The sequence below is a fragment of the Condylura cristata genome, unplaced genomic scaffold, assembly GCF_000260355.1.
Source record: "Condylura cristata isolate star-nosed mole 26May11 unplaced genomic scaffold, ConCri1.0 scaffold00033, whole genome shotgun sequence".
NCBI lineage: Eukaryota > Metazoa > Chordata > Mammalia > Eulipotyphla > Talpidae > Condylura > Condylura cristata.
In genome coordinates this window covers 17,519,158-17,534,453 of record NW_004567134.1, presented here as the reverse complement: position 1 = coordinate 17,534,453, position 15,296 = coordinate 17,519,158, and the positions used below count along the sequence as shown (strand labels likewise).

General features: G+C 58.8%; 1 protein-coding gene across 7 annotated transcripts in view; it reads left to right on the top strand.

The window, feature by feature from the left end:
- GRM7 (glutamate receptor, metabotropic 7) overlaps positions 1-15,296 on the top strand; it is a 464,393-nt gene that overhangs the window by 372,119 nt on the left and 76,978 nt on the right. For 6 of the 7 annotated variants that reach the window (XR_001146008.1, XM_004692396.2, XM_004692395.2 and 3 more), the window contains exon 8: positions 7,840-8,775. Coding sequence is in view for 6 of the 7 variants with exons in the window: in XM_004692396.2 (XP_004692453.1) it covers positions 7,840-8,775 (936 nt within the window). In the remaining variant the exon portion in view is untranslated. Of the gene's footprint in view, positions 1-7,839; positions 8,776-12,932; positions 13,492-15,296 lie in introns of those variants that run through there. The other variant, XM_012732166.1, reaches the window with a different exon arrangement.

Below are 15,296 nucleotides of genomic sequence, written 5' to 3'. Positions count from 1 at the left end.
GGCCCGGGCCGGGCTCCGCCAGGCCCCGTCCACCTTTGAGGCCCTGTCCTGCAGGGGACCTGGGAGAGTGCAGTGGGCCCCAGGTCAGCGCAAACAGAAGAGGCCGGCAGGGTCCGGCACGGGGAGGGCAGCCCCCGGGCGTGGAGGGTCGGGAGGACAGAGACGGCTCAGGGGCGCAGTGCGCCGGCGAGGCCGTCCCCAGGGGAGGCCGGTGTGGAGGGGCGAGGGTCCCCCGGCCTCGGGGCCAGGCCTTCAGTCCGGGCCCAGCAGACGCCCCGACAAGGAGACGGCGTCGCGGGCCGCTGTGCCGGGCACCACCCGGCCTCTCCGCTGGCCACCAGCACCAGTCAGAGGGGAGCAGGGGGAGGGCGGGGCGGCTCTGTTTCTCCTGTCGGAGTTGGGGTCCAGCCTGACTTCAGTCTTATCAACAGGCCCCACTGGCCAGCTCAGGCTCCTCTTACGGGTCCGTCAACGGCCCCCGGCGTCCCGGTCTCGCCTGGCGAAGCCGGGAGTCCGCTCCTGCGTCCGTCCTCACCCCCTGCGCAGACCCTGCCCCGGGGTCCAGCTCGTGACCGGCGCCTCGGGGGGGCCCTGTGACCGGGCAGTCCTGAGCTTGCTTTGCTCCAGAACTGTAGGTGCCAGAATGGAGGCCGGACAGGCTGCCTAGGGCCAGCAGACCCACGCGAGGACACGCGGTCTCCTTCCAGGGGACATAACGCAGAGAACGAGCTGCGGCCCAGCGGGGACCCCGGGGGGGCACGGGGCCGTGGGTCAGGACACTCACTGACCGGTCGCTGTGGGCGGAGGAGAAACTGACGCCAAATCCAGCCGGCGGTGGCGTCTCTCCGGGGCCGGTGCAGAGGGGTGACCGCAGCGACGGGGGGTCAGCAGCAGCCGCTGTGGTGGGCAGCAGCAGCGCCCAGCGGCCAAGGCGCGTTGCGGACCTGAGTTTTCTCCGTGGCCTGGGACTCACTGTGCTGGCCACAGGGGAGGGACCGGGCCGCCGGAGGAGAGGACTCGCTCAGGCCTGAGCCACGGCCACGCGCGGGGCTCACGCTGCGGCTGCTCTGGTGTGCGGGGGCCGGGGCCAGGGCCGGCGGAGGGGGCTCGGGTCCAGAGAGCGCCCCGCGACATTGCTGCTCACGCCTAGGGGCCCCGGCTGGAGTGAGGGCGGTGACAGGCGCCTGGGCTGAGTCTCCGGAGTCCGTTACTCGGGCCTGACTCACCTGCAGGGAGTCCCGGCCGCCAGGGCCCCGTCTCTGGGGCGCCGTCTGGGCGTGAAGCCCGTCGGGGCGCCCAGGCAGGTCTGACTTTCCAGCTGTTCTCCTGTTTCTATCTGGAGTTTGTTCCCACCGCAGCCAGGGCTCAGCGCTCAGCCGGGGCCCTCCCGGAGTCCAGCGCTGACCGCTTCCCCGCGAGGCCGCGTCTCCCTCCCCCGCCGGCTGTGTGCACTGTGTCCACGCCCCTCTCCAGCAATTCAGGGCTCCCAATTTAATGTCCTTTCTTCCCACAAGGCAACTGTCAAGTCCACCCCAGGGATGCCCATCGAATGGCCACGAAGCAGACGGGATTCCCGCGCGTCACCACGGAGTCTGCTGGTGACAAGGAAGCCAAGTTTGGCCCAAGAAAATCACTTGGAGGGGAGCGGTCGGTCCCCTCTGCCCCCGCGCTGACCCCCGCCGTCTCTCTCCAGCAAGCTCAGCCCCACCCCATAAGCGAGTCTCAGGGGTGAACGAGCGGGTAGGCGCTCTGGGCTCAGGGGTCCCCAGGGAGGCAGCAGCTATCACCCTAATGAGGACTCCTACTTGCATAATTGCAAACTGCGTTCTCCCTTGGAAGAGAGACCTCGCCAGTGTGCAGAGGGACGGCGGGTGGGCGGGGGCAGGGGCTTGCTGAGCCAGGGTCTGTGGCACAGAGCGTCGCAGGCGGGCGGGTGGGAAGCTGCTGGGAGCTGCCACAGGCCAGGGAGGCAGGCGGCGTGTGGGCGCCCGGCGGCTGCGCCAGCTGGCCTGGGCGGGCCTCAGCGCGGACAGCCACAGGGGAGGTGGCGTCCAGAGGGGCCTGGTCAGTCTCTGACGCGGTTGTGGGGCCGAAACCTGCACAGGCCGCTGGCGTGTGAGTCTGTGGGGGCAGGGGGTGCTCAGAGCCACACGACTCCCGGACCTGGCCCTCAGGGTGCCGGCTCTGGGCTCCGCTCTCGTCCTCGGCTCGAGCCGCCCTTGTCGTCGTGAAGCGCCAGGCAGGCGCGGCCTCCGCCGTGCGTCCGTCGGCCCCTGCTGCCCCGTGGCGTCAGCCACAGACGAGGGGAGCTGTTCCAGTGGAGCGTAAGTCACAGGCAGCCCTGGCAGGGGCGGCCCGGCCTGCGGCCGGCTACGTCCGGTCTGACCAGTGGGCTGGGGGTGTGCCGCTCTAGAAATTACCTCCAGTCCAGGGAAGACGGGGGCCCCGTGGGACACGGCTGGGGCTTCCCGGGCTTTGGTGGAGGGTGGGGTGTGAAAACGCATTTGGAGACGTTTGACCCTGTCGCCCCAAAACAAATGCATGCTGTCAGCCAGCTTTATGCCAGTGAGTGTAGTTGGAGGCACCAAAGTAAATGTTCAAATGTGTCTAATAATGGGAGCCCGCTTCTCGTACGGAGCTGTGTCCCCACGGGCGCTTGAGAGACTGTTTTAGCGGCTCGGGACGAGGAAGGAGGTGGCTGTCGCAGAAGGGACCCGGCTCAGGCCGCGCACTGGGGGTGCACGTGGCTGCATCTGAGGTCCGGCATTTTGTAAAATGCATTGATGCTGCCCGATTCATCTGGGGAAAAAGGGAGGAAAATCCTGAAAAGACTGTCTCAGAGCTCTACAACTTTTTCGTAGCAATAGGTAAGCTCGGGTTTACTGGAAGCAACTGTTCAGTCAGCCTGGAGCCTCCAACCTCGTCTGCCCACGGCCCCTAAGCTGAGGAACAGGGGAGCCCTGAAACACGCAACGCCCCTCAGGCAGGGCTGTTCCCGCGCCTTTCCTGCTGTCCTGCTCCCCACTTCCACCGGGGTGCCTGGGGGCCGGGCTGTCTTGCAGGGAGACACGCTTCTTCCTCCTCACCCGCCCGCTTGTTTACTTCGGGTGCTGGGCTTTGTTTGCCGGTAACAACATGGAAGTCTAACTTGGACACGTCCTGGCGGTGCGTAGTGAGCCACGCAGGCGGTCGCCCGGCCCAGAGCGCCGGGTGGGTTCAGGGCTCCCATGCCCAGACCAGGTGCACAGAGTGGGGGCGGGGCTGGCATGCGAGGAGGCCGACGGCGCTGGGCCCAGGGGGGCTGGGGGGCAGGCAGGCAGCTGAGCCCCGGCCCCCCGCATCTTCGTGCTCTTGCCCTGGGCTCTCCCGGGCGCCCCTCTCGGCGGCGTCTCGTGGGCTTGCCCCTTGGGCCACCAGGCCGCCTGCCTGCACGTGTCCCGCCGCCAGGCGCAGGTGTGCACAGGTGCGCGTGTGCACACAGCCACCCCCAGGTGTCCGCAGTGAGCACGCGTGCCTCTCGCCCCCAAGCACCTTCTGCATTAACACGGTCACGGCCACAGTGATGGCCACAGAGACTGACGCGTGAAAAGCCTGCACCCCAGAACTTGATAGGTGACTGCTTCTCACACAGGTAAGCGTGTCCCCTGGACCCCCACCTTGCAGACACACTGATGTCTGGAATATTTAGAGGATCCCCAAGTCTTTCAGTGGTGCGGGCACATTTGGGGACCCTGGTTTAGTTCAAAGTAAAGTCTTGACGTCGGTACGGGGTTGTCCACACCTAGGGCCTCCCTGAGATCCATGGGCAGCTGAAGCCCTGGGGTCCCCCTGCACACCCAGAGTCCGTCTGTTCCTGAGACTGTGGTGGCGCTTCCTTCCCAGCATGTAAAGGGTGCCTCCTGCCACTGCAATCTGGAATAAGCACAGTCTGGCCCGTGCTTGTTTTTATTAGCAGAGCAGCTGCTTCAGTGCAAGTTCGATCCCCGCCTGCCCCGGGTTGACCCCAGGGCGCGGCAGACCTCTCCTGACCGCCCACTGCTCCCCTCAGCAGTGGACTTCCTCGATCTGCCTGTTCTGCTCCCCGCTCTGTCTCTGGGGAAGCCTCTCGCCGCCCCTGCACCTCTGGCCTGTACCCCAGTTCTGTATGCACAAATAAACAAAGCTTTAGTAACCTTTAAAACAAAGAGAGCAGTCCCCAAATCTTATCACAGGCCCTGAGACTGAAAAATGCAGGCCTTAAGAGTAAAAAAATAAAAAGCACACTATTTTATTTTCAAAAGGAAAAGGATATTGAGGTGCTGTGAATTCCTTGCCAGCCAGCCCCCCACCGGAACTGAAGCCTGGCTCTTTCCTACTAATAAACATTCTGCATCTTTTGAGCACTTTTTCCTAAAAGAGGTTTTTGCATAAATTAGACAGGACAGATGTATTTTAATGAACAAATGGCGTTTTGATAAGAAAGCTCTTTTTAAATTAGCTCATTTTATAAGGTTTTAATAAGTAAAAATCATGTTGCAGAGTCATCCAATAAAAGCCCCAACCAGTCTGGTCTACAGAATAAGCCTTGGAGATATGCAAATGCAACTTCACCAAAGAAAACAGCCCCAGAGTGATGAAATTTTCTTTCAGGTAGAAAGTGTTCGGGAAGGACCAGATAGTTCCCTTCTGGATAAAAACGGATGCACCGGTGTTGATAAAACCCCCATCTCTGGGGAGGTCTGGGTCTGGCCATGATCATAGAATCTGTGCGCTCCCTTCTCCTCTGCCAGAACCAGACCGAGTTTCTCCATGCCAAGGACACGTGTTGAGAGCTTGAGCTAACAGGCGCTTTCATGACGTCTGTCTGAGCCAGAAGTCAGGAGTCGTCGCTCACCTTCTGATCTTCAGCTCCATCACCTGGTTGACGCTGCAGGAAACACGTGTTTCCAATCACGAGCGGCTGAATTGCCTTTCCTGGAGTTCCTACTCCCCGTGCAGGAACTGGGGGTGCTGGCTGTCTAACACCTCAGGTCTGCATGTGCAGACGCAGGAGAGACCGTTGGTTATCTGACTGCCAGGAAACCCGACGCATAGGGAGCTGGTTAACCGCTGGGGAAGCTGGTCCCTTCGCGGTCAGACTCCAGGCCAGCAGGCTCCGGCGGGGGCTAATCCCAGGACGTAGCCGCTCCCCAGAGACAGCGTCCTGCCCCGCGCCCCGGTGCCTTGCCTTCTGCCTGAGTCCCCGGGGGCGGAAGGGCCGCTGCAGCCCAGGCAGCACGCTGGCACGCACCGAGTGCACGGCCTGCAGGCACTGCATCCCTCCGCGCGTGTTTTTTTCTGAGAGTGACGGATGCGTCCCTGGGATTCCGGAGCAGCCGTGGTTTCCGTGAGCGCCGCCAGCTCGGCACCCTTTGCCTTCCCAGATGGGCCGTAGAACACAGGCCCCCGTGTGGTGTTCCTGAGCCGTACTGGCCATGAAAGCCCATTCTTGCCGCGAGCTGGGATCTTAACAGCCTTCCCGTGCTGCCAGCAAGCTGCCAGGTACCCAATAACCATAAAGTCTGGGTGTCCGGGAGGAAAATGAACTCTGTCTTCTACAGAGACTCTGGCAAATATCCGACCCTTCCCCCAAATCTTCCTGCGCCTTAAATTTGACTTTCCAGCTAAGCAAAATACAGCGTTCAGAATACACTTGAAATTTACTTCTGGCAAAGTAAATTGACATTAGAGTTGATTTTTCTTAGTCCTAAATGATCCTCCTGCCTTAAATAGTCGCCTCTGGGCATCTGTAGCAACTGTTTCTTCCGAGGAGAGCCGCCCTGGCTGTGCAGATGGGTAGAGATATACACAAATGATATTTGTTGCTTGAACAAAATGCTCACTTACTGGAGCTTTTAAAGGTTGCTTGGTACCTTCAAGGAACACAGATTATATTTTCAATAATGACTTTTGTTGGCAAAGCAAGTCAATTAGACTTTTGTTCATTTGGAGCAAGAGGCAACTTTTTCCGTTTAATATATACAATTAAATTGAGTTGAAATCTACTTTAAATGAAAATTGAAAACAAATTAAGTCATCAGTCAATGTAATGTTTGTGGCTGCAGCTCTGGTATATATTTGGATAATTTAAGGGAGAAAAAGTCTGTTCAGCATTGCTGGGCATTTTATTTTATTTCTGGGGAAGAAATAGTGAGCTGACAGCATTTGCAATTGGCTGTAAAATATGACATCTCGTGGCAATCTGTTGGGCTGTCTGTGTGAGTCCTGCATCCAGCTCCACAGATCCGCGTAACCAGCTGACCTATCAGCCTCGCTGCTGCTGCAGCTGACCATCCTGGGCCTTCCTGAAGGAAGCTATTTGTAGGTGTTTGTTCATCTTTCTTATTAACCTTGAGTAGGTCCCTTTAATTGAACATTTGGAAACATTTATATTAATAAATGGCCTTTTGTAGATTACAGCTTCTTGAAATTGGACATTTGTAAAGGTAATGCCCATCTTTTTCCCATTACGAATCATTCCCTTAATTTTATGACTGCGCATGTCTGCCAGCGATGTGCCGCCTCACAAACGATGGTGTTGGGGGAAACGATTCTGCTTCCTGTTAGTAGGTTTACCGGTGCTGACCTGGGTTTTGTCCATATGCAAATGAGTTCACAGGGGCTTTGGGGACATTATCGGGTCGCTGGTTAAAGTTGCGAGAATTATGCTGATTGTGAAATGTAAATGGGGATTATTCCCACTACACCCGTTTCGGATTTTTGAATGTCCTCCTCACAGGTTCCGACGGCAGGGCCCAGCCTCGCCGTGGGCAGTGCCCATTTGAACACAGCGCTGAAATTGCAGCGAGCAATAAAGGCTCTTTCTTTCTTCCTTATCTCTCTGCATTATGCATTGGGAAAGTTGCAGAAGTTCCATTATCTTCCCAAGCTATGTTTTGGCTCAACTGTATTAAAAATTCAATTAACTAGATATGGCGAATATCAGCCAAATTCGTTCACTGAAATGTATTCTGGAAAGTAATCCGCTGCCTAAGCATATCCTTTGCAAGTGTGGGTGCTGGAGACTAACGTGGTCGCTGCTCAGGGCTCTTGCTCGCCAGCAACTGAAGTATAGCTCAGGGTACTTCCGCCAAGCCGAATGTATGGCCTAAGCTCACAGCGCAGGGGTCGGTCCTGGGTCGCGCTGCGCGGGAATCAGCGGCCCCGCTGACTGGATTCTCTCCCTGCCTCGACAGTGATCCTCGGGGCGCCAGTCTAGATGCCCTGGGCGTCAGGTTTCTCAGTGAGAAGCCGAGTGATAAGGCCACGCCAGGGCCGAACTACAGTATCCCCCACAACCATTTAGCAACATTCTTAAAAAACACGTAATGTGGGTTAGGTGTGGCTTTATGTTTGCCCACTTAATGTTTCTGCCTTGATGTGGGGCATTTCACGATGGCCCTAAGACTGCAGCTGCGCTCAGGATTTCTCGATTTATCTCATCTCAGATGCCCGGGGCGCAGCTTCAGGGTAAGGAGGTGGCTCTGGTTCAGGACGTGTCTGTCTGGGCAGGGTCGGTGGGGAACGGGAATCTGCCCGGGGGGTAGATGAGGCCTATGGGAGCGTCTGCGGAGAGGTGACCAGCGAGCCGGGCGAGGGGTTGCCGGTCCCAGCGCACAGATCTGGGCGCAGCAGGTCCTGGCAGACCTGGGCGGCGCAGCCCCTGCTCCTCGTAGCGCCCATGGGGGGGCGGGGGCGGGCCTCACCCCTCGCGGGGGGCGGGTCGGACCTCCCCCCCAGGCTCCACGCTGCTGTTGTCACTGGGGTCGCTGCCGCCTGGCCGCTCTGAGTAATCTTGCACCTTCTTCTTCTTCACGGCAGATAGAGGACATGCAGTGGGGCAGGGGCGTGCGGGAGATCCCCTCCTCGGTGTGCACGCTGCCCTGCAAGCCCGGGCAGAGGAAGAAGACGCAGAAGGGCACACCGTGCTGCTGGACCTGCGAGCCGTGCGACGGCTACCAGTACCAGCTCGACGAGATGACCTGCCAGCACTGCCCCTACGACCAGCGGCCCAACGAGAACCGCACGGGCTGCCAGGACATCCCTATCATCAAGCTGGAGTGGCACTCCCCCTGGGCCGTCATCCCCGTCTTCCTGGCCATGCTGGGCATCGTCGCCACCATCTTCGTCATGGCCACGTTCATCCGCTACAACGACACGCCCATCGTGCGGGCCTCGGGCCGGGAGCTGAGCTACGTGCTCTTGACCGGCATCTTCCTGTGCTACATCATCACCTTTCTGATGATCGCCAAGCCCGACGTGGCCGTGTGCTCCTTCCGCAGGGTGTTCCTGGGCTTGGGGATGTGCATCAGCTACGCGGCGCTGTTGACCAAGACCAACCGGATCTACCGCATCTTTGAACAGGGCAAGAAGTCCGTGACAGCACCCAGACTCATCAGCCCCACCTCGCAGCTGGCCATCACTTCCAGCCTAATATCCGTGCAGCTCCTCGGCGTCTTCATTTGGTTTGGCGTGGATCCCCCCAACATCATCGTGGACTACGATGAGCATAAGACCATGAACCCTGAGCTGGCCAGGGGAGTTCTCAAATGTGACATTACAGATCTCCAGATCATTTGCTCCTTGGGATACAGCATCCTCCTCATGGTCACATGCACTGTGTATGCCATCAAGACTCGCGGTGTCCCGGAGAACTTTAACGAGGCCAAGCCCATTGGATTCACCATGTACACGACGTGTATAGTGTGGCTGGCCTTCATTCCAATTTTTTTTGGCACCGCTCAGTCTGCGGAAAAGGTAAGAGAAAATGCACACCACGCCACGCGACTCAAAAATGTGTGATTCTTGTAAATGTGGAAATCGAGTCGATGGTAGAGAGCAGAGGTTGTGTGTAGTAGGCAGCACGGTGTTCTTCTGGAACTCCCAGGAGGAGGGAAGCTTGCGGCGTTAGGCCTCGAGGCCGTGCCATCTGGCACCTGCAGAGGGCCTGGTCCCATGACCCCACTGGGACCAGCCAGCGGTCGGCCCTCCGACCTACTGCAGAGCCGGCTGGTGGAGCCCATTCGTAAAGCTGCCTAAGTTTAGCCTTCCTCTGCGTTCATTTCTGCCGCTTGCTCTACTTCCACACCTAGTTCTTTGGGGTGGGAAGAGAGGGCCACGGCCTGCCTTCCTTCCCGGGACTAGGCCACTGTAACTGCCCGGGGCTGCCCTGTCTGTCCTGGCACTCAAGGCTGGCGCTGTGCACTGGGTCTGCTCCGGGACCTAACGAGGCATTTGCATCGCCCAGTTGCATACGACACATATATTTCAAATTTATAATACGTGTTTACAGTCTGTGAAACCAACCTGAATTTCATTTTATTGCTTCTATCTATCCCTGGGCCAGGGGAATCATAAAAGATGAGTTAGGGTTTGAGAAGCAGGCGAGGGGAGAGGAAACATATCCCCGGCGTGCGCAGGTAAGTTGACAGCCGTTGAACTTTTTATGGGGGTGATGTGCACCATCAAAACCTTCGGAGATAACGATTATTTTCTTAATAAAGCCAACACAATCCCCCATGCCACAGGTTACAAACGTGACTTCCCCTGTTTGTGCCTTCATTCTTCAGAAATACGGAAGGCAGGTGCGCTCTCTTGTTTTATAGGTGAGCCTCACGGGAGTGCACATTTGACAATATATGTCGCTGCCATTTCCGCTTTATGGCTAGCTCTTGTTGGCCCTATCAACGAACCTTCTTGAGAAGGTCAGACATATAAGTTTACTCACTTAAAGACTGGAAACGTTACGGGTTTCAGAACGGGTCCACCGCGCGGGTTGTTCAGGAAGACGCTGTGCTGCTAAGGCCAGACTCCAGGAGCAGGGAAGCTGTCTTGAGGCATCGAGCTTTTGCCCCAGAGCTGCGCTCAGCCTTCTCTGGCTCCTCTCTGTGGGGTGTGATGTCCGCACAGGGGATTTGCACAGTTGAAGGTGCTGAGTTGCGAAACAGAAGCTGTGAGTTGCTCTGTGAAAACGCTCACGTCCTGGGCGGGGGGCGGGGGCGGTTTGCGGGTTGTGGGCTAGAGAAGACTGGGCGGGAGTAAAGACACACCGCATGCGCGTAAAACCATGGGATCGCGTTTGCAAGCATCTCGCAAGCTGGCCGCAGTCGGAAGCCCTCTGTTTTTATTTAGATTTAACATTTTAAGTGTTTCGAGTGGAAGAATACCATTGGAGCAGGAGAGAGAGATTAGGCAGCAAGTTCAGTAACAACCATTCACTGTTTCGGGAAATTGAAATCATTTTTATCATGCCAGCGATGTCTTTGCGGACTTCCCCAACAGTTGAGTTCATTAACACAGCGTAAGGGAGAAGAATCTTTCTTACAAAATATCACCCCCACCCCACCCGCCGAGGTTGATTTTTGCTTCTGTTAAGCAGGATGCAGGTGGTGGCTCGCTCATTTTACTGTAATCCTGTGACTTCTAGAGGGAAGGATTTTGCAAGGCAGCCAGAGATGAAAGAGAATGAGTCCTAGGTGTTGGGGATTTCCCTGGGGGTCTATAAGGATTCAGGGAAACACCACAACGGCCGACGACGAGAATCTCCTGGACGCCCCATTGTTCCACACGGCCCCTGTGGGGTGCCCGACTAGATTGTTCTCCGGGAAAAGCAAAGACTGCCTGTGGTGTGTCCAGCAAGGGACTCCTCGGGCGCCTGGGGAAGCCGCCCAGGTGGGGGACGGGCGCACCCCGTGAGCGCTTCTCGCCCACCTGGGCCGGGGGGCAGATCCCCGATTCGGGTGACCCCGCCCTTGCCATGGCCACATCTGGCGTGTGTCCACCCTGAGAGATGAAGACTGAGAACAGACTCTTGGCGGAAAAAAGTGGGTCAGGCTGGTGCCCAGCCGCGCCCCTTCTTCTCCCCTCTCCCGGTGTGCTAGGAAAGGACCTCAGGCCTGACCTGGGGCTCACAGTCCCTGTCCCCTCCCTGCTCGCAGGAAGGGCTGGGAAGGCCTCCGGGCCCAGGGCCGCCCTCTCCCCAGTGACCGGGCCTCCCGCAGGTCTCCGCAGGGCAGTCGTTGACTCCCGCAGGTGCCGCAAGAGCTGCTCTGAGCGCGTCTGCTGACCGCTGGACACGGCACCGGTTCCTTCCCAGGAGCCAACGGCCGCTGACTGTCAGCTCCCCCAGTTCCTAGTGAACACAGCTGTCCTCGCTGATGGGAGCTGGGGCCTGGAGGGTCGGGGTGTGGGCCATCTGCCGGGGTCACGCGCCCTCAGACGGCAGGGCTCCTGTACCTCCACTCGGGTCGCGCCCCGCCCCGCCACGCGCAGGCTGTGCTGGCTCTCCAGGCCCGACTCCGCCCGGCCCTCAAGCCACGGGGATTCAACAGCCTCCAATTAGAGCCTCCAGCGTGCCCACGTGCGATGCGTCAACTTGCTGAACTTTCAAAGCCCCTTCCGGGGCAGGTCTCAGGCGAGCGGAGCCCGGGAAGGGTGGAAACAGCCACGGAGAAAGGAGAGGCGAGGTCTGCGTCTCTGCGGGGCCGCCCCGGGCCCCGTAGGTCCGCCGTCGGCATCCGCAGGCGGGCAGCTGAGTGGCCAAGGCCCAGAGCCCCAATTCCTGCCCCAGCTGCTCTGCTGGCCTTGGAACCTTGATGCCAGCTCACGTCCCGACGGCTCACTGGCACGAAGCCCAGGTCCCCAGAGAGGCCTGACTTACACAGCGGCCTCGTCGGCCTGGCAGACTCCGGCCTTGAGCCCGGGACCCGCTTGGAATGACCGGGTTTGCGTACCCAGCACCGGTATCTGGCTGGCCGCACCTGCCTCCCTGACCCGTCCGGCCCACCGTGTGTCCCAGGGCCCCTCCCAGTGTCACCTTCCCCCTGCCGCTGACGGCAGGGCGGCTGCCGGGCGGGACGCCGAGCCAGGGCATCTGCCTTCTGGTTTGCACACGGCAGCAGGGGTCACCTCACAGTGCCACGGCTCAGGTCTGAGGTGTGCGAGGGTCTCGGGCGTCTCTTTCTTCCCAAGAAAGCCGAAGGCAGAGATCCACATGCATCATCTCATTTCTGCAGTGAGGTGTAATTGAGCGCGTGATCCCTGGGGGCCCAACCCCTGGTGGGCGGGCAGGGACGAGCACCTGGGGACCCTTGGCCTGGGGGTCAGTGTCTAGACGGGACCCGGCCTGGTCAGAGCAGAGTGGGGCCTGGGCGCGGACTCTTCCTATCGCCCAAGGCAGGAAATGAAGCCGCCTCCGAGGGGCCAGCACAGGCCCAGCGCCAGGGCCTCGCCCCGCAGAGCCCTCCGCGAGGTCTGGGGGCGGAAGGCACCCCCCTCTGCTCCGACTTCGAGATCTGCCTCCTGCGCCAGCTCTCGGAGAGACCGGCCGGGCGGAAGTCGCCCGTGACGACGGCGTCGCTGCGGGCCGCGGGACCCTGCCGTCCCCAGGGGCTTCTGCGGCGTGGGCGCCGCCAGTGCGTCTCCGAGGGGCCGCCTCCCCTTCCGCTCTGTGTCCCGAGGGACCGCGTGGCTTCCAATCGGTGGCCGGTTTCGACCCCATTCAGGCCCTCACGCCCGGCACCCGGGGGTCGCCTGGTGCCCTCGGATGGAGCAGTCGCCCCCCCGGGAGACGGGAGGCTTAGCCCAGGGCCACAGGCCCCGAGCCACGGGCTGGCCCCGGCGCTGCCTCTCAGTTCTGCTGGGACACAGCCACCCGCCGCACGCACACACTGCCACGGGCACGGCCACGCTCCGGGTGGGAGTGCCGCGCCGAGGCCACGTGACCTGCGGTGCGGAAAGTGCTCGGAGTTGTCACCCTGACCCATCGGCCCCATGGCCCTGCGCCTCCCTCTTGCGCCCTCTCATGCCCTCCGTGCCCCGGGCTCCTGCGGGGTCTGTCTGGGGTGCTGCGGCCCCGAGGCAGGGCTCCCCTGGCTGCTGTCACCCAGGCCTCGCTTGGGGCGCTCTTCCCACAGGCACCATTTACCGCTCGTCCACTCAAGCAAAGCGATCCCCAGAGGCACGTCCTTCCTCTTCCTCGCACCTGATCACCCGATGGCAGTCACCACTCTGTAGTGAGCTTTGGCCCGCCCGACCTCATGAACGTACATGCCCTGCCTGCAAGCGCCTGGCCCGGCAAGGTCTTACCTGGCCCCAGAGGGCTCCAGAAATCTCTGCCGGCTGAGCAAATGGACATGCTGTTGGAGTACGACGCAGCCCTGCCGGCAGCGCTTACAAGGGAGGCGCGTGTCAGGTGACGTCTGTGCCACGTACTGCACTGGGAGGCTCACAGGAAAGAGCTTGATCGTCAGAGGCGCAGGAGGCACTGGCCACGAAGGCCACGGAGAGCGCGCAGGTCTGCGGGGGACAGGCGTCCTCGGGCAGACGAAGGCTTTCTAGAGCTACTTATTGAAAATGATTGCCCGTGAATATATGAAAATGTCCAATCTCACAAATCATTTTCAATCTTCAGAATAGTAAAGAGGAGGCAAAACACCTACCGGTATGCATGATGGGGAGCGTGTAAGAAGACTGGGTATTCGTGTACACTGCAAGTGGATGTCTAAATTAATCAAATCTTTTTTTCATTTGCTTGGACTCTGGCTTTTGTGCTTCTATTTTCCTCGGGTTTTATTGAGATCTAATTCACATATAACATTGTATTAGTTTGAGGTGCACAGAATGATGATTCCATATATGTAGATTTAGCAAGATGATCACCTCAACCAGTTTAGTCATAATTTTTTTAAAAATTTTCTTTTTATGAGAATGTTTTAGATTTAACCTCTAGCAACTTGCAAATAGGCACAGCACCATTGCTTGTTATCATCACCATGCTATGCATGGCGTCCCCAGCACTGACTGGCCTCATAGCTGAAAACGTGTGCCTTTGCCTCTCACTCAGTGACCCACCCCACATGCCTGTCCCAGGGTCTCATGGCCACCAGGTTCTTCTTTGTGACCCCATTTGGAGTTCCACATCCTAGGGACATCATGCAATACTTACCTTTCTCTGATGTACTGTACTTGGGATGATGCCCTGGCACAGATGATACGATTATCTTCTTTTTCAGGGCTGAATACTATCCCGCCGCATTTGTAAAGCCAGATAGCACTTAGCTGCGTTTTGGTCAATGACAGATCCCATCCGCAGTGTGCCGTGGGGCGTAGGCTTGTCGTTGGCTTTGCCACGTAGGTTTGTCGTGACTCTTTACAGTCCCATGACAACATTGCCTGCCATCACTTTTCTCAGAACCTTTCAGTAAGTGTCAACAGTACACACCAGTTTCTCCATCCATTTCCCTTTGATGGACATAGTAGTTTTCCTATCTTGGCGACTGTCGTAGAGCAGCAGTGAACTTGGGGACACGGATACCTACTTAGGATAGCGATCCTGTTTCCTCCGGGTACATACCCAGAAGGGAGGTCACTGGATCTGATGGTAGTCCTAGTTTTAATTTTTTGTTGGTTTTCCTGTCCTGCTCCCCACTCTGTCTCTGGTGAACCCACTCACTGCCCCTGCACCTCTGGCTGTACCCCAGCTCTGTGTGCACAAATAAATAAATCTTTAAGAAAAAATATGAAAATTTCATTTGGAAAAAAAAAGTCGTGGGCTCTGCTCAAGTTTCTGAAAATCCTATAGGGGATTTTGGTTTTAGCGAGACGCTTCCCAGCAGCCTAGATACGGTCTGGAGAAGGACAGAGGGCTTCTTTGTGGTGGAGAGATCCGCCTTTGTGTGAACAGGGAAGAATCTGTGCTGGAAGTGGGTGGTTGAAACTAGGGGGTTGGGGGGGACTGGAAGCAGGACCTGGATTCCAGAGTCGGGTGAGGTGGCGGGAGCAGAGGGCAGAGGGCAAGCACCTGGCCCTGTGTCTCTCAGGACCCCCTTTCCGCCCCGACCCTCCCTGCGCTCCCTGGCAGAAGCAGTCCCCGTGTCAGCTTCCACCCCCAGCTCTGAGAACAGACTCGGATTCGGCGCCCCGGCCCTGGCCACCCGCATGGCTGTGACCGCGGGGGCAGGGCCCTTGGTGCCCGCGAGCCTCTCGGCCTCTGGGGGGCTGTGCACTGTCAGGAGCCTCTGTGGCAGTGTTTTATGATGAGGCCAACGGTCCCATCTGAAGTGAATCACCGGTGAGCCCCGCACTTCTTGCTGCCTCCCTCTCCAGCGCGCAATTACAGCCCCCCGCTGCTCACCGGCACCCACGGAGCCCCGAGAGTCTGGGGATGCTACGCGGGGCTCTGTTTCAACTTCAGTTCCTGGGCCTTGGCTCCCCAAAGGCCGGCCGGCGCTGGCAGGGACGTCTGTGTGGGTCCGGGGTGCGGGGGTCCGGGGTGCGGG